The sequence below is a fragment of the Sturnira hondurensis genome, unplaced genomic scaffold (assembly GCF_014824575.4).
Source record: "Sturnira hondurensis isolate 20B ecotype Veracruz unplaced genomic scaffold, ASM1482457v3 Scaffold0005329, whole genome shotgun sequence".
Classification (NCBI taxonomy): Eukaryota; Metazoa; Chordata; class Mammalia; order Chiroptera; family Phyllostomidae; genus Sturnira; species Sturnira hondurensis.
This window is the reverse complement of record NW_028077960.1, coordinates 3,697,278-3,724,607: the sequence shown is the minus strand read 5'-3', so window position 1 is coordinate 3,724,607 and position 27,330 is coordinate 3,697,278. Positions and strand designations below refer to the sequence as shown.

Here is a 27,330-nt window from a genome sequence, read left to right as displayed (position 1 = left end):
GGCTGTCACATTCAAAATGAGTGAGGGAGTGGAGCAACGAATCCACATCAGATTTTGCATTAAGCTTGAACATTCCTCCACGGAAACCATTCAGATGATTCAGAAGGTTCTCGGAGACCCTACAAAGATGGTCAAGAATGTGTTGAAAGTGATCCACGCTCTGGAAGGCCTACAACAAGCAGAACACCTGAGACTGTTGAACGTGCACAGGCTGCAATCAACAAAGGTTGCTGACTGACATTGCGAAAACTAGAAGCTGATGTGGGGATTCCAAACACTATTGTGTTCGAGATTTTGATGCAGGATGTTGGCCTGAAACGTGTTGTGGCAAAATTTGTTCCATGGCTTCTGCTATCAGAGCAGAAGGAACATTGTGCTGCAGTTGCTAATGATTTGATTCAAACTGCTACCAGTGAACCAGATTTCCTCACAAAGGCTGTAACTTGGAAGGGGACTGGGGAGTCACTGTCCTATGCACAGCGTTTCTTGTGTCTTACATCTTCTTCAATAAATGTCTCTATTTTTCATATTACATGGCTGGATGCTTTCCAGACACATCTCATACTCTCTATATCCTGCCATTTTATAGTGTCTAAGAAGTCCTTTTGTGCTCTAGGTCTTCCTAGTATTCATCCTGTCCAGCACTTTTATGATTTCTTCTTTTTTTAATTTTATTTTTTTCAAGATTTCATTTATTTTTAGAGAATGGGGAAGGGAAGGAGAAAGAGAGGGGGAGAAACATTAATGTGTGACTACCTCTCACGCACCCCACACTGGAGACCTGGCCTGCAACCCAGGCATGTGCCCTGACTGGGAATCAAACCCACGACCCTTTGATTCACAGTCCACTGCTCAATCCCCTGAGCCATACCAGCCAGGGCTATGATTTTTTTCCCCCAAATTTTCCCTCTCCAGTGGCTCCTTCTTTTTTGCCTCTAAGGCATGCTTTTCTCCCACTCAGTGACACAAAACCCCTAAAATTAACAAGCAGTTTTCCTTTTGCTTCTCCCTTCACACTTATTACCACCCTTGAGTCTTCTCTGATACATATTTCCTCCTCAACCTCTCTATTTAGTCCATCTGTCTACAAGATCTGTCATTTTACCTCCTTCCAAGCTACTGCCAAGTGTCCCCGCAGTTACTGCAGTTGCCTTCTCACTTTTCCTCCCACATACACTCTGACCACGTTCCAGATGCACCTTCGCAGTCCTGCCAGGCCAGTCTTGTCAGTGCTCACACCTCACTGTATCACCAGCAACCCCCAGCCATTTTTTAAAATGTATGATGGATTTCCGCTGTTTTTAGGTTAAGGACTCAAAATTCTTCAAATGGCTTTCAAAGCCTGTGTGGACTGCTCCATCCTCATTTTCCTCTCTCACACCTGGCACACTAGTTGTTTTCAGATCCCCAAATGCAGTTTGACTTTTCCTGCCCCAGTTCCTTTGCATGAGATAGTCTTCTTTCTGAAATATTTTTCTCCCCTGATTATGTGAGTTCCTCCTTATTTGTTAGATCTCAGCTACTTTGGTCAGGAAAAACTCTATTCTAATTTCCTGGCAGGTTCTTTTGATACTCTACTTTGTGAATTACCGACTTTCATGTCTGTCTTTCCCACCGAGTTGTGCGACAGCACCGATCGCGTGGTCGTTCACTGCCGCATCCCTTGCTGCGCTATCTGACACATACAGGCACGTCCATAAATGTGCTCACCGAATTAATAAATCCCTCTCCTTACATTCATCACCCAACCTTTTAAAAGAGTGGCCAGTGCTTTTTGCCTTCTGGTTCCCTGTCGTTACTGCCATAGTTCATCTCTTTCTTTCTAATTCTGGACCATTATAGTAACTTTACAACCAAACTTCCTGCTTCTCGTCTTTTTCCCACTGCTTTCTTCACTGAATCTGATCATGTTACTCATCTGCTTAAAAGCCTTCCACCTTTGTCAAAAAGACAGGTCTCCTTAGCATACCAAGCTTCCCTAGACTGACCCTAGCTCCTCGGGGACACACCCACACAGCCGTGCTCCTTCTGTTCAGCCGTGCTCAGCTGACTGTACATGCTTTTTCACATACTGTTTCTTTGGCCTGCGTCTTTGAAATTTGGACTTGTAAAGGCTTGACTGCCATTTTACAGTAAGCCATCCTACAGTTTTATGAGCAAGTTGAAGATATTCTTCCTCTCAGCTTTCATTTAGTAAAATCAACTCCATTTAGAGAGATTGACTTCTGCTCTTCTGGTGCTCGGTTGTGGCAAATAGGAGACATAACAAGTAGTAGCAATATTTTTGGTGTGATTATTAGGTATCAGTCCTGTATCTTGATTTCAGAAGTACTATACCAGCTTATGTTTCAGATGAGGTTCCCCTCAGCTGGGTGTCGTGTGCACATACTGCCAGTTTCCCACGTGCGATCATGGCCTTCTGCTTCTGAAGCTTGGTAGTGATTTTGTCCGAGGGTGAATCATAATATTTAATGTTGTCATTTTATCTTATTTGGTCTTACCTATTTTACCCCAGTCATTCTTGCTCTATTCCATTATAAACTGTCTTGCTTCTCTGCTCTATCACATAAAGTTGGGATTTGAGGGCGTAATTGAGATACTTTGAATAGGAAGGCTGCTTAATAAGGTTTAGCAATGACCTTGCAGGGTATTTCTTAGAGAACTTACCAAACCCGACTCTGGTTTTTCTCTTTCTTTGGTCCAGAACTTAATCTTGTTTATCAGATTCGGGAATACTACCCAAGCTCACAGTGTGCCGAAATTGAAGCCAGAATAGCACTTGACTTAGGACGAGAGTTCTAAATGTGGCCCAGACTAAATAGTCATTTCCTCTTATTTTTTCCTATCAGGAATTCTATATAAAAAGCCAAATGATCAGAATATTTCTGTTGAGCATAGATACAGACAGAAAATGTAACAGTATTAACATCTGAGAGAAAAATCTGCCCGTGTGAAAACCAGTTGAGGTGTAGAACCTCAAAATTAAAATGGAAACTCTCCAAACTCTTTGAATGAACTAAACTGGTTGACTTGATAAAAATTTGCTCATAGTATTGATTTGCAATGTCTTCCTCAGTGTTACAAGGTTGTTTTACTTTCACCATAGGACACTTTCAGCAGGCACTGTCACCCCCAGCTTGCTGTTTTTGATCTGATATTTTGCCCTTTCTATGAGTCATCTCATTGTGACATAGCTGTGCTGGAGTGACTCTCAGACTGATTCCAGACTTCAAAATCACATGATTTGCAATATATATATATACACACGCACACACACACACACACACACACACACACACACACTGGGCACAGCAGGGACACAGAGATGGGCTGTGGTGAGTGGAATTGGTCACAAAAGTGATACCCCTTTGGGAATAATTGGAAATGCCAGAGATAATTCCTTGTAACATTTTGATTTGTATTTGTGATATTTGTACATGAAAATATGAGGAAAGCAAATTGGACTAAATTCTGATCATTTTATGTAGGCTTTGTCCATCTAAAGCCATATAAAATAATAGTTCTGCTTAGGTGTTTTCTGTTTTATGTGGAGAGTTTCTCAGGTATTATTTCCCTAGTTCTGAAATGTATCAATATTTTTATATGCAGCTCTGAAAGATTGGTATTGCTGGCAGGTGGTTGTCTGGAGATCAGCGATGTCACGGAGGATGATGCTGGGACTTACTCTTGCATAGCTGATAATGGAAATGAGACACTTGAAGCTCAAGCAGAGCTTACAGTACAAGGTACGTCAGTATTTCCCGTTTAAATAAAAATTCTGTGTACTTTATGGGTTTGCCAGTTTTTTAACATTAACATGGAAGAAGCAATACAGCATAATAATTAAAAACCTGAGCTTTAAACCAGACTGCATGGGTTCACATTCTAGGTCTCATATTCATTAGCTGTATAACTATAGGAAATTTACCTTACTTCTCTGAGCTTCATTTTTCTCATCTGTTAAGTGGAGATATTAAGAGTACTTAACCTTTTGGGGGTTGTTCTGAGGATTAAAAGTTAATATTTGTAAAACTCCCAGAGTAATGACCAGAATATGGTAAGAGCTTGAAGTTACCGTTATCATGTGTAGTGGTCGTGTGGGCATCCGTGAAATTCAGTGCACTGTTCTCGTCTCACAGCGTTTTCTCACAACAACTTCTCTGTTTTCTGACCCAGAACCATGAATTTCTTAAGCGTTGGTATTCCCTCCTTTCAAGTGGATAGCTCACCCGGCTCACCCGGGACGAGGGAGTGCAGTGTGGCTCTCAGTGCACGTGGTCATCTGTTTGATGATTGATTTCTCTCTGTTTAGCCAGTGCTGAGCATCCCAGCGTCTCCCCTCATGGGCTCTCTGCTTTAGGAGCCGTGGAAAATGAACGAGGCGAACACATGTGAACTCCTTATCCCATTTCCCTTGCCCTTCCTCTGTGTGCAGATACACCCTCTCTCCTATGGTTGGTCCTCTTTTATCTTTGTTTTAAACAAAAATCTTTAAGACCTCCATTACTTTCAGGGAAATCCAACAGTGCTTGGGTATGTAGAGGTATTTATCGACTGATGATACTTATCCTCAACTTGTCCCGAATTGTTGTGATAGACTACTTCCTGATCTATGATTTGGGGTTGTTTCATATTTTATACGAAAGTGTTTCTCTTGGTATGTTTTATGGGTTTTAGAATGGGAGGTAGAGTAGACACATTCTTACTCTAATGGTTACCAGAGGACTCAGATGTGTTGTGCCTAAGGATTGGGGAGCAACCCTGGCCAGGTGGCTCAGTTGGTTGGAGCATTATCCTGTACTCAGAAAGGCTGCGGTTCAAGTCTCAGTCATGGCATCTAGCTGGGATGTGTGTTTGGTCCCTGGTCAGGGTACATGCAGGAGGCAACCAACCATTCTGTCTTTCTCTCTTCCCCACCCCTTCCCTAAGCAGACACATTCTAGAAAACTGAAAAAGGAATAAGAGTGAGATATTAGCAATTACAACAAGCCTTCCATAATGAAAACAGCATAGTACTGGCCCATAAATAGACAGTAGAAAAGAATAAAATACAGCTGTTACACTAATTATGGAAATCACAAATAGTATCAAAATGATAATTTAGTTCATAGGGGGAAAGTGTCTTATTTACCAAAGGGTATTGGTACAATAGATTTTCAAGTAGAAGAAAATAAAGTTAGATCTCTACTTTAAACCAAAGGTCTACGTGTGAAAAAGTGAAGAATAAAATAGTAAAAGAGTATTTATTGTCTCTGATGAGAGACTATCTTAGGAAAAACAAAATAGCACGTCAAGCAAAAACAAGAATTTTGACAAAGTACACATTAAAAAAATATATAGGCCCTGGCTGGTGTAGCTCAGTGGATTGAGCACAGGCCTGTGAAGCAAAGGATCACGGTTCGATTCCCAGTTAGGGCACATGCCTGGGTTGCAGACCAGTTCCCAGCAGGGGACACATGAGAGGCAACCATACATTGATATTGCTCTCCCTCTCTCCTTCCCTTCCCCTCTTTCTGAAAATAAATAAATAAAATATTTAAAATATATATATATATAGAAACAATCTTTTAAGTAAAAGCTAAATGCAGATGTTAGACTGGGAGAAAATATTTGTAACACAGGGCTGAGAGAGGGACAGGATCTTTAAAATGCAGAGTTTTGCCATGGTTAGTGTGGCTCAGTTGGTTGGATCATTGTCCCATAAACCAGAATGTTGCAGGTTCAATTCCTTGTCAGGGCACATGCCTAGGTTGCAGGTTTGGTCCCCTGTTAAGACACATGCAAGGATCAACAGATCAGTGTTTCTCACATTGGTATTTCTCTCCCTCTCTTTCTCCTTCCCTTCCCCTTTCTATACTATCAGTAAGCATGTCCTCAGGTGAGGATGAACATTAAATAAATTAATTAAATAAAATTCAGAGTCCTTTCAGAAACAGATTTGAAAAAATAATCTAAGAAAAATTGATAAAGAATACAAACAAGCACTTCACAGGAGTCTATTAGTTATTGGCATTTCTTCATAAGTTGCTAGTCAACCTTGCTAGTAGTCAGAAAAACACAAATTTAATAGATACCATTTCCCCCAATCATTATATTGGCAAAAATTTAAAAGATGTGGACCTCTAGCCCTGGACAGTGTGGCTCCGTTGGTTGGAGTGTCGTCCTGTAACCAAAAGATTGCAGGTTCGTTCTCCAGTCCCACATATGATCCCCAGTCCAGGCTCAAGTGGGAGGCCAACAGTCGATGCTTCTCTCATCTGTGTTTCTCTCTGTCTTTCCTCTCTTTCTCCAAAAAGCAATGGAAAAATGTCCTTGGATGAGCATATTTTTAAAAAAAGACTTTGACCTCTGGAGTGTGCAGTATGGTACTCAGAACTGAAAATAATTGATATCATCTTACCACTACAGAACAGAGCAAAAACATTACTTCCTTGTTCTAGATATTGTATTTCTTAGTGAAATTTGTGGTCGAATTAGTTTTTTTTGATAGCTTTGCTATAGGAGCAACCAAAGTCCATTCACTCTCTCTTCCTCCCTGACCTCATTTGGGCAGAATATCTAAGGCCTTAAGTCAGGCTCTTCCACTTCTCGCGTACTGTTGAAACAGCATTCTATTTGCTAACTTCTATCTCTAATGTAGTTTTAGATCTGCTCGAGGCTAAACGTTGTACATGTGTGTTTTGAAAGTATCTGTCATGGTCTTTTATCCTTAGTGGAAAACGAGAATTGTGGTGCTTAAAGACACTTAAGGATCAAAAGTTGTAGTGAACAAGAAAACTACAGAGGATTTTTAAAAATTTCTCCCAAAAGTTTATGCAGAGTACTTTATTAAGTCCAAGATTGATAAAAAGCTAGAAAAAATAAAGTGTGTTTTCAAAGGTACAAAGCTAGAGATGTTGAGAGTATCCATGATAGAATTAGGAAATACTTATCATTACTCTCTAAGCTGAATGCCCTGGCGTAACTCTTTGGTGGTAAGATATTGTATTAGATATTAACTTTTAATTCATCTGCTTGCCTCAGATTTCTGAACTGAATTAGGAGTGGTCAAAATAGAGAAAAACGTGTACACCTTTGATGAAGAAAATATTTTCCAGGCTGGTTTCCACTTCCTGTCAAGCTAGTTTGTTATTGATCCCCTCACCTCCAGCCAGCTCTGAGGAAACCAGAGGAGTGAGAGGGAAATGCAGAGAGACCGAGGCTGTTTGAACCTCTCTGTGTTTGGGAGTGAGTGAGGTGTGGTGGCTGCAGCCTGGGACCAAGGGCTACCAGAGGTAGCAGTGACAAAATAGATGGGAAGAAGGCTATTCTGTTGTTATTGGCTGCTGATGTTGCCTTCAGACTGTCGTTTCCTGCCCTTTCACCACAGAAGTGAACAGCAGTGGCCCTGGCCAGCATGTCCATTTCAAAGGTCTGCTGGGGTTCTGATGGTATTAAGGTAAGTATCCCCTAACTGTGCCTAGGGGGTCACCTTCCTATGTCTTCTTCCCATTCCCTCCAAACTCCTGGAAGACTTCTGTGCCCAGTGCTGCTCCTCCCTAAGAGTTGCAATTGGAATTCATGACAGAGGTTCTGAGATTCCTGGAGCTCTTTACTTTGGGCCTCATCTCCTCTTCTTAAATTCACCAGATTGGATACAAGTAGGACCTGGTGATCATACATATTACCACAGTGGCTGGTATTCCAGAAGAACATTAGTTTACAGCCAAGCTAGTCACCTGACTAGTACAATTTCTTTCAAAGAAAGACAACTAAGTTAACATATACTGTCTGATGGAGCATTATTGGAAAAGATTGATCAAAGTTAAAATAAGCATGATAAATATATTTGGGATAAGAAAGATATGAGCAATAAAACACAAGAACAAAAAAAAACATAGAACCAAGTAGAAATATTAAGTATGAAAACTGTAGTAAAAGTAAATACATTAGCCTGCATGATAGTGGAAGGTATACGTGATGAGCAACTTCGTGAGTTGGAAGATGACATTGCGAAGCACTCTTGAGAATGCAGCATTAAATGATGAAGAGAGAGCACATAGATTAAAAGCAAGAGGTATGAAAGTTAGATGCAGAAGGGCTTCTGTCCATATAAATAGGAATCCAAGAGGAGAGAATAAAAACGGGAGGAGGAAATGTTTGAAGAAATAATAAAGATAAATATCTCAAAATGAAAACTATCGGAAGACCTGACACTGAAAGGGCTCGAAGACTGTTCAGTATGGGAAAGGGAAACCCACCACTGGACCCATGTATAGTAACATAAGAGCAAAGACAAAAAAATTCTAAAAGCTTCCAGTGGCAAAGAGCAGACCACTTACAAAGGAATAAAAATTAGATCGCACCTAGTGCTTATTTTTAGAAATCTGACTTTAAGAGGACAGTGGAGTGATGTTTTTATACATGTTAAAGGGGAAAAATTATTGAAACCACATAGAATTTATACTTAACCAATTGTGAGGCATAATAAAAATTCTCATCATATAAGGCCTCAGAAGGTTTCCTACACAGAAGGTACACACTGAAAACCCTTTTGGAGTTGATAAGTAAGAAGAGACATGCTTGTATTCAGGAAATGCTATAAGAGATTTGGAAGTTTTAAAAACAAAGCCCCCAAATCTTTGACAGTCTACTAATGAGTGGTGAGGTTTATATCCCTTGCCTTCGAACCTGAGTGGGCTTGGACCTACTTGAATAGTGGTGCCATGTGACTTCTTAGGCTTTCAAAAAGCCATGCAGATTCCTCCTGGTCATCTTGGAATTACTGCTCTCCAGACAGACACTTCCTCTTGGGATCTCCCTCTCAGCTGCATGCTGTGCAGAGCCCAAGCCACAAGGAAAGGCTGCATTGTAAGGTCCTCTGGTAGATAGCTCCAGCTGAATCCAGCTTTCAGGTCATCTAACCAAGGGATCAGACATAGGAATGAAGAAGTCTCCCATTGATTTCAGCTCTCATCTTTTTGAGTCATCCTGAAAGATTCAAGTCTTCTTAGACATTGTGAGGCAGAGACAAGCTATCCCTGCTGTGCGGTGTCCTAATTCCTGACCTACTGGACCTATGAGCATAACCAAATGGTGGTGATTTTATGCCACAAAGTTTTTGCGGTTGTTTTTTGTGCAGTAGTAGTAACTTGGGAAAGTTCATTATTATTGTTTAAAACAAAAGGTGAGAACCAAAGAAAAGGAAAATCAGTAGTGATAACCCAGAACTAAAATTTTTGACAGAACCAAATAGTGGGGGTAGACAAGAGTATATATGTTGTTAGCAGAAAGCTAGAGATACTAGTATCTGTATATATATTGATATAATTACTAAGATGGCAAATATGAGCTTAGAACTTAAGGGCAATCACTGTAGAACAAGATAGAACATACGTATAACTTTTAAACAGCAGAAGAAAGCTTTATCCAACTGAAAGCACAAAGTGGGAAAAAAGGAAATATTGTATACCGTAAAAGTAAAGTACGAATAAGATGAAATCATTCAATAATTCAAATAATATAAATGGGTTAAACTCATTAAAAATAAACCAGATTGGATTACAAAAAAAAAAACTCCTAATAGGTTGTTTGAGACAGAGAAATTAAAAATAAAAGGGTGGAAAAGGTGCACTAGGCAAAACAAAAGAAAGTTGAAGTAGCCGTCTAAAAGGCAAAAGTAGAAAAAGGAACATATTTACTGATAAAAGGAATTACAGATCAAGAAGATACAACACACAATGTATAGTCGACATGGGTGTATATGCTCCTAACACTGTAGCCTAAAATATATCAAGCAAAACTAAACAACAGCTGAGAGAAACAGATAAGTCAACAATTGTTAGAAATTTTACCACACTTAGGAAGTAGTAGAATGAAGAGACAGAAAAGTTTAGGCTGACCACAATTATCTCTGCTGTTTAACATAGTTCTACCAGTATTATAAGAAAAGAAAAAGAAAAAATTATTTGAAATTAGAAGAAGAGGTAAAATTGTTCTATTAACAGATCATTTGACAGCCTACCTGAAATCACCAAACTAATATATAATTTAAAGAAAACAGTTTGCCATACAGGATAAATTTATCAAAATCAGAAATATTTCTCTACACCAGTGATAATCAATAGAAAATAGTATAAAAATAAGTAAATTCACAATAAGAAAAACTAGAAATATCTAGAAATATTAGATATTAAACTAGAAATATAAAGATTAGATATCTAGAAATATAACTTACTAAGAATATGTGGGACCTTAGCCAATTAAATTTTTAGTAGAGGACATAGAAGATAATTTAAATAAATGGCCAGATATTACATGCTCTTGGGTTGATATAATATTATAAATGTCATTTACCTGCAAACTAATGTATAAACTTGACATAAATTAATCAAGATTTTAATAGATTCTTTTAGAAACTTGAAAAATTTCCCCTAAAATGTACATGGAAGAAGAAGGTCTAAGAACAGCTGAGTTAGCTGTGGGAAATAAAAATAGTGGGGGCTCTTCCTCTACCAGATAGTCAAACATATTAAAAATTCACAATGATTTTTAAACAATAGAAGAAAGCCTTGTGTTGTCAGAAGAACTGTGACACAGACTAATGGAAGGAATGAGGAATGAGCTAATTGTTCAGTAAATGGTATAGGGGAGTGTGGCTTCTTATAATGGAGAGAAAAAAAAGAATTCTGCGCAATAATGGCCATGCAGCTGACCTCTGTTTGGTTCATTCCTGACTGAAATCTGAAGCATAAAACTGTAAAGTTGCTAGAAGAAAACATAGGAGAATAATTTTGCACCTTGGGGCAGGAAAAAGCCATGTTAAACAAAACTTCAGGTGTAGAAATTGTCAGGTGCAACACCGATGGCCCTGATCCTGTCAAGTACAGGGCATTTTCATGGAGGCTCACTGTCAAAGAGAAAATGAGGGGCAAGGGAAAGGTTAAAAATTCGGGTAAATCAAAATGAATATTGACTATAAAATAATGCTATATTGAATTTAAGGTATAATTAGAATACACTACAAATGCACAAGTTAGGAGGAAGCTAATGGAGTTAGTCTTCTGAAGTTCTTAATGTGAAATGTGAGTGGTAAGAGTTCGATCCTATGTTTGAGGGTAATATAAGGCTGAGCTGCTTCCTGTGGTCTCTGGGAAGTCTTGAAAGAATAATAGAAGAATCTATAACTAACAGGATAATAGAGGAAGAAAATAAAAAAGTAAGAAATACTTCAAAAGAAAGGAAAGAATATAGAATGCAAATAATGAGGTGGTAGATTTAAACCCAAATAAATCAGTAATTACAAGTGTACTAAACTACTCTGATTAAAGACAGTTATTGTCAGATTGAAAAAGGAATCAATACCTTAACTATAAAGATTCAGAAAATTTGGAAATTAAAAGGATGGAAAAAGAGAAACCATGCCAAAACTGACTGGAAAAAACCTAGTGTAGTTATCAGGAAAAGGCAAGATGAGATAAAGCAGAGCATTTCATGTTAATGAGAATTACTCTACCAGGAAAGTAAATATGTATGTACCTCATAACATAATCTCAAAATACGAAAACCTTAATCTGGTAGAACTATGGAAATAGATCAAACAAACCCACAATCATAGTGATAGATAGGATATGTAGACCAAATCAGATACAAACAAAATAAAACCACAGTTACAATACAAAAGAAACTGCACCACACAATTAATAAACTTGACTTAATTGACTTATAGGATACTGCACCAAACAAATGAATAAATTCTATATTTTATAAGTACCTATGAAAAGTACTAAAAATACCCCATATACTGACCATAGAACAAATTTTAACAAGTTTTAGAGAATTGAAATTCTATAGATTTGACCATCATGGAATTAAGATTGGAACTAATTACAAAAGAAGTAACTTTAATGAAAAGCTAACTTACAGACCTCTTTATTTGGAGATTACTTCGAAATAACCCATGAATCAGAGGAGAAATGATGATGATAATTAGAAAACAGTTTGAACTACTAGTGATATGACCTTTCAAAACTTATGGGATGCTTAGAGGAAATTTATAGCTTTAAGTACCTATATTAGAAGAGAAGAAAGGCTAAAAAATCGGTGGTTTAAATAGCCATCTCATAGAGCTAAAATAAAGAAAATAGAAAATTTAACCCAAAGAAGATAAAAGAAAGGGATTAATAACAAGAGCAAAAACTAGTAAAATAGAAAACAAATATTCAAAACAGAGTTTCAGCAAAGGCAAAAGTTAGTTCTGTGTAAATGACAACAACAATGATAACCCCTTGACAAGAGTCACATATGTGTAACTTGACTGCGTTTTGTTTAGACCAAGGTCAGCAAAGTACAGCTCGTGGACCAAATCTACCTGACTTCCTGTTTTTGTACAGCCTGTGAGCTAGAAATAGTTCGTATGGTTTTAAATGGTTGAAAAATACCAAAATAATAATGTTCAGTGATATTTAAAAATTTTATGAATTCAGATTTTATTGTCCATAAAGTTTTATTGACACACAATTTCACTCATTTATGTATTGATTGTGGCTGTTTTCATGCTATAACAGAGGAGTTGAGTAATTGTGACAGAGACCAGATGGCCCACGAAACCTAAAATATTTACTGTCTGGTCCTTTTCAGAAAAAGTTTCAGCTTCTAATGTTTACTCTATAAAGGACTACTGCTGATCTATAATGTAAACAAAGACAAACCAGTAGAAAATGGGCAAGGCTTGAACACATACCTCACAGACCACCAGATGACTACTAAACCCTTGAAAACAGTGATTGTTATCTTTAGTTTTCAGAAAAATGCAAATAAAAGTCACAATATTATACCGCTGTGTTCTACCAGAGTGACTAGAATTAAAGAGGGTAATTGGTTCAGGGCTGGTTAGGATGGGGGAGCACTGGGGGCTCTCAGGTGCTGCTCTGAGAACTATGCGGGGCTGTAACCACTTCAGAACACCTTTTGGCAGAAGCCACCAAAACTGCACACATCATATCGTGTTATACAGTGGTTGCTTTTCTAGTAGTACACTTATTAGAAATGTATAAATGTATGTATCAGAAACGTGCACAATAATGGCCTCATCAGCTTTATTCACAGTGAATTAAAACTGGAAACAATTCAAACATCCATCAACAGTGGAATGGATGAATACTGTTCTAATCATGCGGTGACATTTTATCAGCAGTGAAAATTGACACACCACTGCTAAGTTCAACAACATGGATAAGTCTCACAAACTCTATTGAAAGAAAGAAGCCAGGTACTCACACAAAAACATACTATATGATTACATTTTTATAAAGTTTAAAAATAGACAAAACTTATCTGTGGCTTTAGGAATCAGAATAGTAATTACTTTTAGACAAGAGCCGGGAGGGTGAGTGAATGTTACACAGCGGGGCTTCTGCTGTGTTAATGTCCTGCTGCTTAATCGGGGTGGCGGTAGTTACAGTAATTCAAGCTGTATTGTTAATATGTGTCACATGAGATCTTCTCTTTTTTGTTTACAGAAAAGTCATGTGCAAAAAAATTTTGGAAAATTTTATTTTGAACCTTGTCCCATAACTGAAAGTATTGTTTCTTTTTCTGATGGGGAAAGCAGTTTATGAAAAATGGTTGAAAATTTTATATGTCTATGCCTACATATGATAAAATATAAAATATTTATTCATATGGTTATTTATACATGTATAGTCAGTCATTCCTGTCTGACTTTTGTTATTTTTAAAGAAATTACAACTACAGGAAATTCCATAGTGCGTGTTAATGCAGAAAAGGTTGCAAGTTCATTCTTCATCTGTTTAATATTTCAAATTTATTGTTCTATCATTAACTCCTGGGATTTCTACACATGCTGTGACGTGAATTAAACAGCCCATCATGTATTTCCTGTCATCTCAGTTTGTTGATAATACTTAAAATGGGTCATGAGGTTTTTTTAAATGGGAATTTTTCCTTTTCTCTTAAAACATTTATAAAAGTCTATGATACAAATCTCTACTGCTCCGCCCCCCCCAAAATAAAATGTTCCATTTGTATTTTTGTGCACACATTGATAAATTCCAAAATGGCCACCTCCTTAACTTTGTCAATACTCATAACAAATCTACAGCCCCAGTTTTATTTTATTTTTTTAAAATATTTTATTCATTTATCTTTAGAAGGGAAGGGAAGGAGAGAGGAAGAGAAACATCAATGTATGGTTGCTTCTTGTGCATCCCCTGCTGGGAACTGGCCCCTGCCGGGAACTGGCCTGCAACCCAGGACTGTGCCCTGACTGGGAATCGAACTGTGATTGTCTGGTTCACAGGCCCGCACTCAGTCCACTGAGCTACACCAGCCAGGGCTACAGCCCCAGTTTTAAATTTCACCATCTTTCTCTGGTCACAGTCTAACATCATTCTGCTTGTACTCACCTGTTCCACTCGACCTGATCTCTGCACCAAGACACTGATCTTCCCTGTTTGCCAGTCGTCTTCATGATTTCACTTCCCTTTACTTCCTGATTAGTTGCAATATTCTACTTTCCTCATTAGAACTCTCAGTTACCTTGTCTTAGGATAAAAGCAAACTCCTTATAGCATATGGACAAAACAAGCACACCCTTCATACGAGGTCAACTTTTTTGTTGCCGAAGAGACACCACAGAGAAGTGAGTTAAGAAGCATGGTTTCTGGACCAAGCATGCCTAGGTCCTGTCACTTAGCTATGTGAACTCGTTCAAGTTATTTAACTTAGTGTGTCTTAGTTTCTTTTATCAGTTAAATGACTTGGTCTAATAATTAATTAAATAGGTGTTGGCACTGTTCCACTTGAACCTGGGATGGAAATGGAGTCATCTTTACCAAACCGCATATAGTTTCCTGAATATGCTGTGCTATCTGATAGCTCTCTTCTCCTGTGTCCTCTCACCCCCAGCTAAATTTTTTCTCATAGCCCCTCAGAATTAGTTCATATGACCTCTCTATGAAGCCTTTTCATAACCATCCTCTTATCCCCAGGTAATTATTGTGTCTGTTAAAACAGCTCTCTTGATGTTAATTTTTCCTATCCATGAACATGGTATGTGCTTCGACTTATTTGTATCTTCCTTCAGTGTCTTGAAATTCTCCAGAGGTCTTACACATCCTTGGTTAGATTTATTCCTAGGTATTTTATTCTTTTTGAAGCAATTGTGATTGGGATTATTTTCTTAATTTCCCTTTCTGTTCATTATTAGCCTGTAAAAATGCAACTGATTTTTGGGTGTAAATTTTGTATTCTGCTACTTTGCTGAATTCACGTTTTAGTTCTTGGTGGACTCTTTGGAGCTATGTACAGTATCATGTCATCTATACTTGTTAAAATGTCTATCCTGCCCAAAGCAATCTATAAATCCACTGCAATTCCTATCAAGATTCCAGTGATGTATTTCACCAAACTAGAATAAATATTTCAAAAATTTATATGGAACCACAAAAAGCCCCGTATAGCAAGAGAGATCCTGAGAAAGAAGAACAAAGTTGGAGGAATCACACTACCGAGTATGAAACTATATTATAAGGTCATAGTAATCAAATCAGCATGGTATTTGCATAAAAACAGACACAAAGATCAATGGAACAGAACAGAGAGCCCAAAAATAAACCTCCACCTTTATAGCAGTTAATATTCAACAGAGGAAGCAGGCATATACAAGGGACTAAAGATACATTATTTAATAAATTGTGTTGGGGAAACTGGACAGACACATGAAGAAAAATGAAACTAGACCACCTTCTTACACCACACACAAGAATAAGCTCAAAATGGATTAAACACTTAAATATTAGACCCCAAACCATAAAAGTCCTAGAAGAAAACATAGGCAGTAAAATCTTAGACACTGCTCATAGCAATATTTTATTGGATATATCTCCTAAGGCAAGGGAAAGAAAAAACAAATGAGATTACATCAAACTAAAAATTTTTGCACAGTGAAGGAAACCATGAACAAAATAAATATACAACCCACAGAATGAGAAAACATATTCACCAATACATCTCATAGGGGTTAATTTATCTAGCATTTATAAAAAACTTACAAAACTTAACACCAAAAAAACTGACAACCCAATTAAAAAGAAGGCAAAGGACCTAAATAGACACTTCTCCAAAGAGGACATACAGATGGCCAATAGACTATGAAAAGATGTCCAACATAACTAAGCATCAGAGAAATGCAAATTAAACCCACAAGGAGGTACCACCTCACACCTGTCAGAATGGCTGTCATTGATAAGTCAACAAACAAGTGCTGGTGAGGAGGCTGAGAAAGGGGAACTCTTTTGCACTGTTGATGGGAATGCAGATTGGTGCAACTACTGTGGAAAGCAGTATGGAGATAACTCAAAAAATTAAGAATGGGTCTGTCTTTTGACCCAGCAATCTCACTCTGGGAATTTACCTGAAGAAACCCGAAACATTAATTTGAAAGAACCTAAGCACCCCTGTGTTCATTTCCACATTGTTTATAGTTCCCAAGATAATGGAAGCAGCTGAAGTGTTCACCAGTAGATGAGTGGATAAAACTATTATGGGACATTTACACAGTGGAATACTATCTGGCCATAAAAAGGAAGAAAATTTTACCCTTTGCCAACAGTATGAAAGGATCTAAAGAACATTATACTAAGTGAAATAAGCCAGTTAGAGAAAGAAGTGCCGTATGATTTCACTCATATGTGGAATCTAATGAACCCACTGAACTAACAAGGAAGATGGGGACAGACTCAGATGAGAGCAGGAGGACTGCTGGTGGGGGCAGTGGTTCGGGAGAAGAGGGATTGTGGATAAAAGGACTTGTGGACGTGGACAGCGGTGCAGCGTGGTGATTACTGCGGGGAGGAGAGAAAAAAAGGATTAAATGTAATGGGAAAAAATACCAGAAAGGTTAAATATTTTAGAAGATCAAAGCTATGCACAATAAAATGTCAATAAATACATATCTATAAACAATTGAATCTGAAAAAACAGACTAAGGAAACAGGAAGAACAGAGAAAGACTCATGGATAGAGAGAGCCTCTTGATGGTTGCTGGACGGGAGAGGTGTATTGGGGGATGGGTCAAGAGGTGAGGGGATTAAGTACAAACAGGTGGTTACAGAATAGTCATGGGGATGTGAAGTACAGTATGGGAAATGGAGTAGCCAAAGAACTTATGTGCCTGGACATGAACGAAGGGGTGGGGTGCTGGGTGGAGGGGGGAAATGGGGGAAAATTGGGACCATTGTAATAGCATAATCAATGAAATAAAACTTTTGAAAAAGTCCCACCTATATAACACTTTATTTTCTCTTAAAACGTCATTCCATTATTAGTTTACAGTTCATTACACACATATCTTCATTAGCTTTCTCACTCGTAGCATCCAGTAAAATGTCCTTGTAGCTCCATAGTTGCTCATTAAATATCTGTTTAATGATTAAGCAAATAAATGAATCATGTGGTCCTGGAAGGCACAAGAATTGGTGTTCTCTCTGTGTATATAAAGTGATGGTGTGTATACAGTCGTTTTCTTTAATAACCCCTAATGCCACATTCTCACACTTTAGCATGACAGAGTAATCTGGGAGAATTTGTAAAATGCACATGTTGTGGTCTCACCCTTTGGGATTCTTAAGCATGCATTATAAGGCCCAACACTGGACTTCTTTATAAGTGTGTTTCCATATCTCTGCAAATAGTCTGTGGATTTGACTTGGAGAAACGTTGTCCTGAGTCCTTTGTATGCTGCTACAAAGCTGAAATCAGCTATTTACAAATTCAGTTCAGCCACTTAGGGATTATTTTCAAAGTATTTAGAGAGCCAAGTGAAAGTAATCAGTCTTCTCTGTCCAGAAGTATTAACACAGTTAATGCTTATCATGATAATATTGGGATATCATGGAAAGATTATGTTCAGGCTTCTTATGGAAGGGAGCTTATATTAGTAAAGATGTGTGTGAATTCTTCAAAATAAAAGAAAATCACACGTAGAGCACAGTCTCTCAAATTTAAGGGCTTTAAGGACTCTAAGACCACAAATTTTAGAAACCTTGCTTTAGGATTAAACTTTAGAATTGCAGAGCCAGTATGTAACATAAACACAGAGGTGAGTGCTTGAAATTACCTGTTTTTTAGGATCTTATATTATTATCCAAATTTAAAAACAAAATTTAAAACTTATGGAGAAAATTCACAGACAGCAAAGAATAGATTTATTATAAATTTTTATTACAGACACAATGGTAAAAACATTGAATTCTTGAGACACTTAAGAATCATTGAAAAACTGCTTATCCTGCACATCTAATTTTCTTACAGTGCTAATTGCTGGAATTTTTAGAGTTCAGGTAACCACTCACTTCCCCATATGTGCATTGAGCACCTGCAAAGGTTAGGCTCCTAGGGCTTCGATGAGAAACAGGGCCTAGGAGTGGGAGATAAAGCTTCTTTAAGGAAATGTAGTGAAGGTGTGAAGGGTCAGCACTTGCCAGCGAAGTTGAGGGGCGGGGTTAAGGGAATGTGGTGACACCGGAATTGGAGTCATGGGCACAGGAGGATAGAAATAACATTTTCAAGGTTACGTGTGGCAACTTTGTCATAGTGTTGCTTCACTGTTACAACTTCACACATTTCTTCTGGATATTACAGCAAAACCTATTCACCTTCATTGGAATGAAAAACTTTCTTAAGAAATATTGGACGGTCCCAGTGTATTTTTGCTTTGTTAGTTGAGTTGGTAATTAGGATTACCAGATTACCAGACTTCTGATTAGACTGTCAAACTACATCTGTAAAGGGATCTCAGGCTGTTAAATGCTGGGCTTTCAAGTTTTTTTTTTGTTTTTAAGAACTCACATGTAATTTTGTGAGTCATAGAAAGGAAGTTTGTGAAAAGCAAGTGTGCAGTTCAACATAAAATAGACAAAATTACTTTATTTCTCTGAGTGCTGTTAAAGAATTTCAGTGTTTAAACCTTTAAAATCAAACAGTAGAAACTCCAACAGCTAATGTAAATGAAACTGTTATAATCTTTCAAATAACACCATAATAAAGTAATGTCAAAACATTTGGTGTTGACTCTATATTGTTTTCTGTTGGAATTGAGTAGAGTTTCTAGCATTATATAACAGTAATGGAATTAAGCGATGTTTCCAGTAAAAGAATTTTGTGAATGTAATGTTTTAGTATTAAATTCTACTTGTGTATTTAGCAATTAAGATTACTCTTGTAATGATGATAGCATTAGAAGGGAGAGAGAGCTGTCAGAGAATTTGAAGCTTAATTATTCACTGGTAACTAAATGCATAATCTTCCATTATAACACTTAATTTTCTTATGGTAATTGACTCATTTGCTCTGTGGTTATTATTTAACTTCCCAGCCACAAACATCTGCTCTTACATTGTGTTAGTTGGTATGAATATTGTCTATAGAGAAGTTAATATCTAAAGAACACTTTTAAGGCATTATTTTATAATTCATGAAAGGGAAGAGTAAATGAGTTAAAGATGGTGATGACATTTTTCCTAATAGTCTTTGAAAGTCTGTTTACTACAAATGCAAAGTACAATTACATTAATTAGATTTCTTTCTTTTTTTTTGAAGAGGATTTTTGCTGTGTTTTCCAGAATTACGTACTCTGCCTTAGGAGAAGCCTCAGTCTTTTAGACTCAAGGCATATGTCATTTACTTGGAAATAAAGTATCATAGTGGTCAAAATTGCAAGGCTTTGAAAATAGAAAAAGAATTGTTATGTTACTATTTAATGTAAGGAAGAGGGGTGGGGAACAATTGCCTGTTTGCTTATTTTAAAAAAGGATAAACCTCCCTGGCTCATGTGGCTCAGTGGATTGAGTGCCCGCCTGCAAACCAAAAGGTCACTGGTTTGATTCCCAGTCAGGACACGTGCCTGGGTTGCAGGCCAGGACCCCACTGCGGGGTGCGAGAGAGGCAACCACACACTACTGTTTCTTTCCCTCTGCCTCAAAATAAATAAATAAATAAATAAATAAATTCTTTTTTAAAAAAGAATAAACCATAAAAGATTTTTAAATGACTGTCTATAAGGAAATGGAGAAAGTAGGGTGGGAAAAATAGGATTAGAAGCAAAACTTGTTTGAGTATACCTTATTTTTGAAGGGTTAAAACATTACCAAGTAATTTTTGAAAACTTAAGTGAAATGAAACAGGTGATTCTAAATGTGTGTGTAGTTGGTAGTATCTGACACAAAGTTATAATTGCAGGTGAAAGTTACTGTTCCGAATAAATTTAAAGTACTGATTGGACTATGTATACCTGTTGGGTTGTACTCTAAGGAAAAAGGAACTTCAAAAATCTTCAGTTGTTTTCTGTTATTATTTTGTTGGTAGAAATGTTGGTAATGTTATTTTGAGATAACTGAGTGTGAGGTATAACAAATGGGTAATTAAGTTGGTGTCATTAAGAACATTGATTTATGGCATGAGAGAAAGGGAATACAGCTGTCAAATTAATAGGATCTAGTTGAAACCAACAGTCTCAAATTTAATTAGAAACCCTAGAATGAAATCATGATCAATTTAAATTTAAAAAGTAAATAATTCCTGGCTCTGTCCACAATTGGAGCCTAAATATAGTGACCAGAAGATGGTGAAGATCACTAGAGACATGTCAAAAAGGACTTAGACACATCCAGTAGACTCAGGCTTCCACTGGTCAGAGATTGGGGTAGTTTGAGAATCAAAAGAATAATAACATCCATGGATTGAAACAAACCAAGTGTATTTTAATCCATGAACTTGTGCAACAAAACTTGGCATCCACATCTGGGGGAGAATATTAGGTAACCAGGTTATTGTTTTGAAAATTGATAAAGGGAAAGAATAAGCATTTATCCTGCCCTTTAAAAACTATGCTAAGGATAACTAAATAATTGATATGGGGATATTTCTTTCATAGAAGAAATGATAGAATAAAAGTACAGTGATCCCTCACCTGTCGCGGGATTTACGTTCCAGAGACCCCTGTGACAGGTGAAAATCCACAAAGTAGTGGCGTTGTGTTTATTATTTATATATATTTTAAGGCTTTATAAACCCTTCCCACAGTCCTGTAAATCTTTCCCACTCTCTTATTAACCTTCCCCACACTCTTTTAAACACTTCATATGCTCTTAAACACTTTCTACATTCAAACCTACACAACTTTAACAACATATAAAATTCTATATGGGTACTCACCAGTGAAGTATACTACAACTTGAATAGTGAAGATCATGAATTATGTAGCTGTGCAGTACTGATGGCGATGAAAGTGATGACGATCAGATGAATGTACTGCACAGACAAGGAGGACATCACAGCTCTTCTGGAGGCACCACTGCATCAGGTGCTTCATCCGGTGGTGCAGTGTCTTCACCCTGGGCCGTAACTTCTGTTTCCCCTAAAGGGATAGGCATAACTGATCTCTTCGTCCAGGTGATAGACACAGTTATGGGGAGTTGCTGGGCTGCTTTTATCCGCAGAGGCAGCTTCTCCATGCAGAGAAATGCTCTTGAGTCCAAAGCATCTCTGAAATTTGTCAAACCAGCCCTTGCTGGCCCTGAATGGGGTTGGTCTGGTGGGAGAAGCACTCCACGGTCCTGCTTCTGTGTTGTCTTCGTTTTCATCTTCGTCACTGTTGTGAACATCCTTTCCACAAAACTATCATAAAGTTTCTTGGCCTTTGTCCGGATGGTGTTGGTATCCAATGAGATACTCTTCTTCCTACAGCCATTTATCCACAGGGCACATGCAGACTCCATCCTCATAAAGGCCTCATTCTGGGAAGTGACCACCCTCTTTGCAATCTTGTTAAAAGTCATTGTTGCTGTAGACCTAATATTTTTCTAGTCTTTCTTTATGTGGCGAACAGTAGATTCGTTGATCCCGTAATAGCGGCCTACAGCTGTGTAGCTTTTGCCTTTATTTAACATGTTGTGAAGTCTCACCTTTTCTTTGTTGGTAAGCATATTTCTCTGGTGCTTGGGTTCACTGCCAGAAGCCTTAGAAGGTGCAGAACGTTTGGGTGGCATCATAGGGCTTGAAATAAATTCAAACTTTTATGAAAATTTCACAAAAACACAACACCACAGAGCAACACTACATGCAGTGTTCAGATGTCAATGTGAAGTGGACAAGGAGAGATGCTGAACATACGGACACAGTGCAGGAGAGCAAACAGACTGATGCTACGGTCACTGAGCCAATCAGTGCCCAGGATACAGAACACAGTGTTGTGGTTGGTCACCTTCCATTCCATCAGCCAATAGTGTGCCGTGTACAATCTCATGTTGGCAAGCTTGCACAAGTGGTAGTGGTGTACTGCATGTCTATTGTGTACAGTACAGTATTCATCCGCTGATTAAATACATACTGTATTTTATTTCAATTTAATATTCTTTTAATGTTTGAATTAACATTTTTAAAATTTTAGGAAAAAATAATTAAAATCATAAATATTATATAAATACCTATATACTGCAAAATCCCGCAATATAGCGAAAACTCCAGGATACAGAATTAGATTTAAAAAAAAAAACGTGATACAGTGAAGCTGCAATAAGTGAACTGAGATATAGCGAGGGACGGCTGTATTAGTGTTTTACAGCTCTCTTTGCATAAGCAATGATTATCAAAGACTGTTCATATCACAAAAAAGAGACAATCACACATTATAAAACCTCTTTTTTTAAAGATTTTATTTATTTATCTTTAGAGAGGAAGGGAAGGAGAGAAGGAGAGAAATATCAATGTATGGTTGCGTCTCGTGAGTCCCGTGCTGGGAACTGGCCTGCATCCCAGGCATGTGCCCTGACTGGGAATCGAACCGCAATGGTGTGGTTCGCAGGCCCGCACTCAGTCCACTGAGCTACACCAGCCAGAGCACATTATAAAACCTCTTGATGAAAGAGCATGGCATTGCCTGTGAAGTAGTCTTGTTTTTTTTTTAATTTTTTTGTTTATTGATTTTAGAGAGGGAGAGAGGAAGGTGGGAAGAGAAAGAGAAACATCTATTATTTGTTCCACTTATTTATGTATTCATTGCTTGATTCTTATATATGCCCTGACTAGCGGTCTAACCCACAACCTTGGTGTATCTGGTTGATGCTCTAAGCAACCCAGCTTCCTGGCCAGGGCTCTCTAAAGTAATGCCGAGAGAAAAGACTGACTCCAGGTATTGAATCATATTAGTTCTTTATATAGTTTGGAGATCAAACCCTTGACTGATATATCATTGGCAAATATGTTCTCCCATATGGTCGGTTCCCTTTTCATTTAGATGATGGTTTCTTTAGCTGTGCAGAAGCTTTCTAGGCTGACGTTCCATTTGTTTATTTCTTACCTTATTTCTCTTGCTCTAGGAGATATATTGTCAGAAATATTGCTACATGGGATATCTGAAATTTTACTGCCTGTGCTTTCCTCTAGTACTTTATGTTGACATGTATTTGTCTTTTATCAGTCTTGAGTTTATTCTGGATACGGTGTAAGTTAGTGGACTAGTTTCATTTTTTTTTGTATGTACCAATCCAGTTTTCCCAGTACCACTTACTGAAAAGACTATTTTTACTCCATTGTATGCTCATGTCCCCTTTGTCAAATATTAATTGGTCTCTCTATTCTGTTTCATTGGTCTGTGTATCTGATCTTATGTCAGTGCTAGACTGTCTTGATTACAGTCAAAACAGTTTGATACTGGCTATTGTGATCCCTCCTACTTTGTTCTTTCTCAAGATTGCTGAGGCTATTTGGGGTTTTCTTTGGTTCCATATAAATTTAGAAATATTTGTTTTAGATTTGTGAAATATGCTACTGGTATTTTAATAGGAATTGCATTGAATCTGTAGATTGCTTTGAGTAGTATTAATTAGTATTAATAGAATTAGTATTAATTCTTCCAATCCATGAATGTGGTATATGCTTTCGTTTGTCTTCCTTAATTTATTCAGTGTACTATAGGTTTCCAAGTATAGGTCTTTTACCTCCTTGCTTAGGTTTATTCATAGGCACTTCATTTTTCTTGTTGCTATAGTAAAGGGGGTATTTTTTCTAGTTTATATTTCTGAAATTTTATTGTTGGTAGGCAAAAATGCCATTGATTTCTTTTTTTAAAAGATTTTGTTTATTTATTTTTAGAGAGAGAGAAAGGAAAAGAGAAAGAGAGGGAGAGAAACATCAATCTGTGGTTGCCTCTCACGTGCCCCCACCTGGGCACCTGGCTTGGAACCCAGGCATGTTCCCTGACTGGGAATTGAACCTGCAACCCTTTGGTTTGCAGGGTTGTGCTCAGTCCACTGAGCCACACCAGCCAGGGCTGATTTCTGAGTATTGATTTTACATCAGAGTATTTTGCCAAACTCACTTATTAGGTTGAATAGTTTTTGGTGGAATCTACATGGTTTTCTATGTACACTATCATGTCATATGCAAACAATGACAGTTTTACTTCCTCCTTTCCAATTTGGATGCCTTTTATTTTTTTTCCTTGTCTGATCACTGTGGCTAGAACTTCCAGTACTATGTAGAATAAGAGTGGTGAAAGCAGACTTCCTTGTCTTATTACTGATGTTAGGGGGAAAGCTTTTGGTTTTTGCCCATTGAGTATAATGTTGGCTGCAGATTTCTTGTATATGGCTTTTTAATATTGAGGTATACTCCCTCTATTCCCATGTTTCTGAGTGTTTTTATTATAAATGGGTGCTGGACTTTAATGCTTTTTCAGCGTCTATTGATATGATCATGTGATTTTTATCCATTTTGTTTATGTGGTGTATTACATTTATTGATTTGTAAATATTGTACCATCTTTGCATCCTAGAGGGTGAATCCCTCTTGGTCACAGTGTGTGATCTTTTTAAGGTATTTCTGAATGTAGTTTGCCAGTATTTTGTTGAGGATTGTAGCATCTGTGTTCATCAGCAATATTGGCCTGTAGTTTTCTTTGTTGTGTCGTTACCTGTTTTTTTAAATTAGGATGGTACTGGCCTCATAAAAAGAGTTTGGGAGTCTTGCCTCTGCTTGAATTTTTTGGAGTAGTTTGAGAAGGATAGGAGTTAGTTCTTCCTTAAATGTTTGTTAAAATTCACCTCTGAAGCCATCTAGTCCAGGGCTTTTGTGAGCTGGCAGTTTTGGTATTATAGCTTCAATTTCACTAATTGTTATGGCTCTATTCAGATTTTCTGCCTCTTGATTCAGTTTTGGAAGGTTGTGTGCTTCTAGAAATTTGTCCATTTTGCCCAGGTTGTCCAGTTTCATGTAGTTGCTTATAGTAATTTGTTTTCTTTTCCTTTGGGGGGGTGTCAGAAGTTAATGTTTAATTTATTGAAGCAAAATCCAGTGCCCTTACTCTTATGCATTTAAGTTCAGCTTATGTTTTTCATAGTAATTTCTTACAGTCCTTGTATTTTTGTGGTATTGGGAAGACAAACAATCCAATTTAAAAAATGGGTAAAGGACCTGAATAGACACTTCTCCAAGGAGGAAACACAGAGGACCCATAGACATATGAAAAGATGCTCAACATCACCAGCCATCACAGAGATGCAAATTAAAACCATAATGAGATATCACCTAACATTCGGTCTGAATGGCCATCATATAAATTAACAAACAACAAGTGCTGGAGAGGATGTGGAGAAATGGGAACCCTAGTGCACTGTGTGGGCATGCACATGGGTGCAGCCACCGTGGAAAACAGTATGAAATTTCCTCAGAAAACTAAAAATTGAACTGCCTTTTGACTCGGTGATTCCAGTGACTGCTGGGATTTATACCCTAAGAGCCCCGAATCACCAATTCAAAACAATCTGTGCACCCCAATGCTTATAGTAGCTTTATTTACAGTAAGTGCTAAAAACAGCCTAAGTGCCTGTAAGTAAACGATTGAATCAAAAATCTGTGGTACATTTAACAATGAAATACTATGCAGCAGAAAGAAAGAAGGAACTCCTACCTTTTGCAAGAGGATGGATGAAACTGGAGAGCATTATGCTAAGTGAAATCAGCCACTCAGTGAAAGACAGATACCATATGATCTCACCTATAAGAGGAATCTAATGAACAAAATAAACTAACAAACAAAATAGAACCACAGGCATGGAAACATGAAACATACTGAAAGTGACCAGGTGGGAGGGGAGAAAGGGATAATGATGGAAATAAGGGGAAGGGACTAGACAAAGAACATGTATGAAGGACCCACAGATGTGGACAACGGTGTGGGGGAAAAACTGAGACAACTATAGTAGAATAACAATAAAAGTGGTTTAATAATAAGAAAAAAAAGACTGACTTCAGTCCTTTACAATATATAGAACAGAGGTTAAATGCTACCATGGCAATGCAATCAACAAAAGACGAAGTACAGGAAACTTTATAGGACAAATGACTTCTTCAACCACAAATTACAAATAAAGATAAACAAAGGAGTACCATGTAGATTATAAGAAGTTAATGCCACTGAATGCCTCTTGTTTGTCCAATTCAAATTAAATAAATCATTTTTAAAACAGGCCAATAGTGAAATGTGGATTCTAACTGAATAATTCATAAGAAATTATTGTAGATATTCGCCTCATGATGGTATCATGGTTTTGTTTAGAAAATGGGAGTTTTTAGTTTGTAGTGGTACTTAAATATTTATGTATGAAATAATAGCTCTTAGGGTTCACTTGTAAAATAACTTGGGGAAGAATATGGGATAGGTTGGGGTATAAATAAGCAGTGATGGCCATGTGCTCATAATTATTGTAGCTCTACAACAGTTATCATGGGGGCTGTTACTCTTTTCCATAAAATAGAACAGTTTTCTTTTTAAAGGCGATAGGGTTTTGTCATCAGACTACCTAGGGTCAAAGTCCAGGTCTGTCACTGACTAAATTACATGAGCCAATGGAGCTACTTAGCCTCTCTGTGTATGAGTGCCCCTGTCTGTAAAATGGAAATAATATAATAATACTTAAACGGTTGTTGTAGAAACTAAATGATGATAAGTGGAAAGTACTCATAAATGTTAGATATTAATTATCTTACATCAAATACAGTTATATCATAAAGTCACAGTTGATTAGAGATCTGAGACACTTAGAAACAGTCTGGTGATTCCTTATTTAGTGTAAGAGAAACAAACTGACGATACGCAGAATGTCCAGTGGCAGAACCGGAACTGAACTACAGGTCTCTTGACTTGTGTCATCTCAGTAAGTCATTATTGAATAATAGACACAGGAACTGAAATAATCTGGTCTAATGTTGGACTACTTAGCATTGCAAATATGTTCACTTTTCCTGCATCTGAAATTTATTGCAGTTCTAGTG

General features: G+C 37.5%; 1 protein-coding gene and 1 long non-coding RNA gene across 9 annotated transcripts in view; one reads left to right on the top strand and one right to left on the bottom strand.

Annotated features, from left to right (window-relative positions):
• NEO1 (neogenin 1) overlaps positions 1-27,330 on the top strand; it is a 231,157-nt gene that overhangs the window by 90,751 nt on the left and 113,076 nt on the right. For all 8 annotated transcript variants that reach the window (XM_037047083.1, XM_037047089.1, XM_037047091.1 and 5 more), the window contains exon 5: positions 3,610-3,746. In XM_037047083.1, the coding sequence (XP_036902978.1) occupies positions 3,610-3,746 (137 nt within the window). The remainder of the gene's footprint in view (positions 1-3,609; positions 3,747-27,330) is intronic.
• Positions 600-12,627, bottom strand: LOC118987777 (uncharacterized). The gene is made up of 3 exons (XR_005066641.1): positions 12,544-12,627; positions 4,484-4,489; positions 600-612 (listed from the first exon to the last, which is right to left on the bottom strand). It is a non-coding gene; the product is annotated as an uncharacterized LOC118987777 (long non-coding RNA).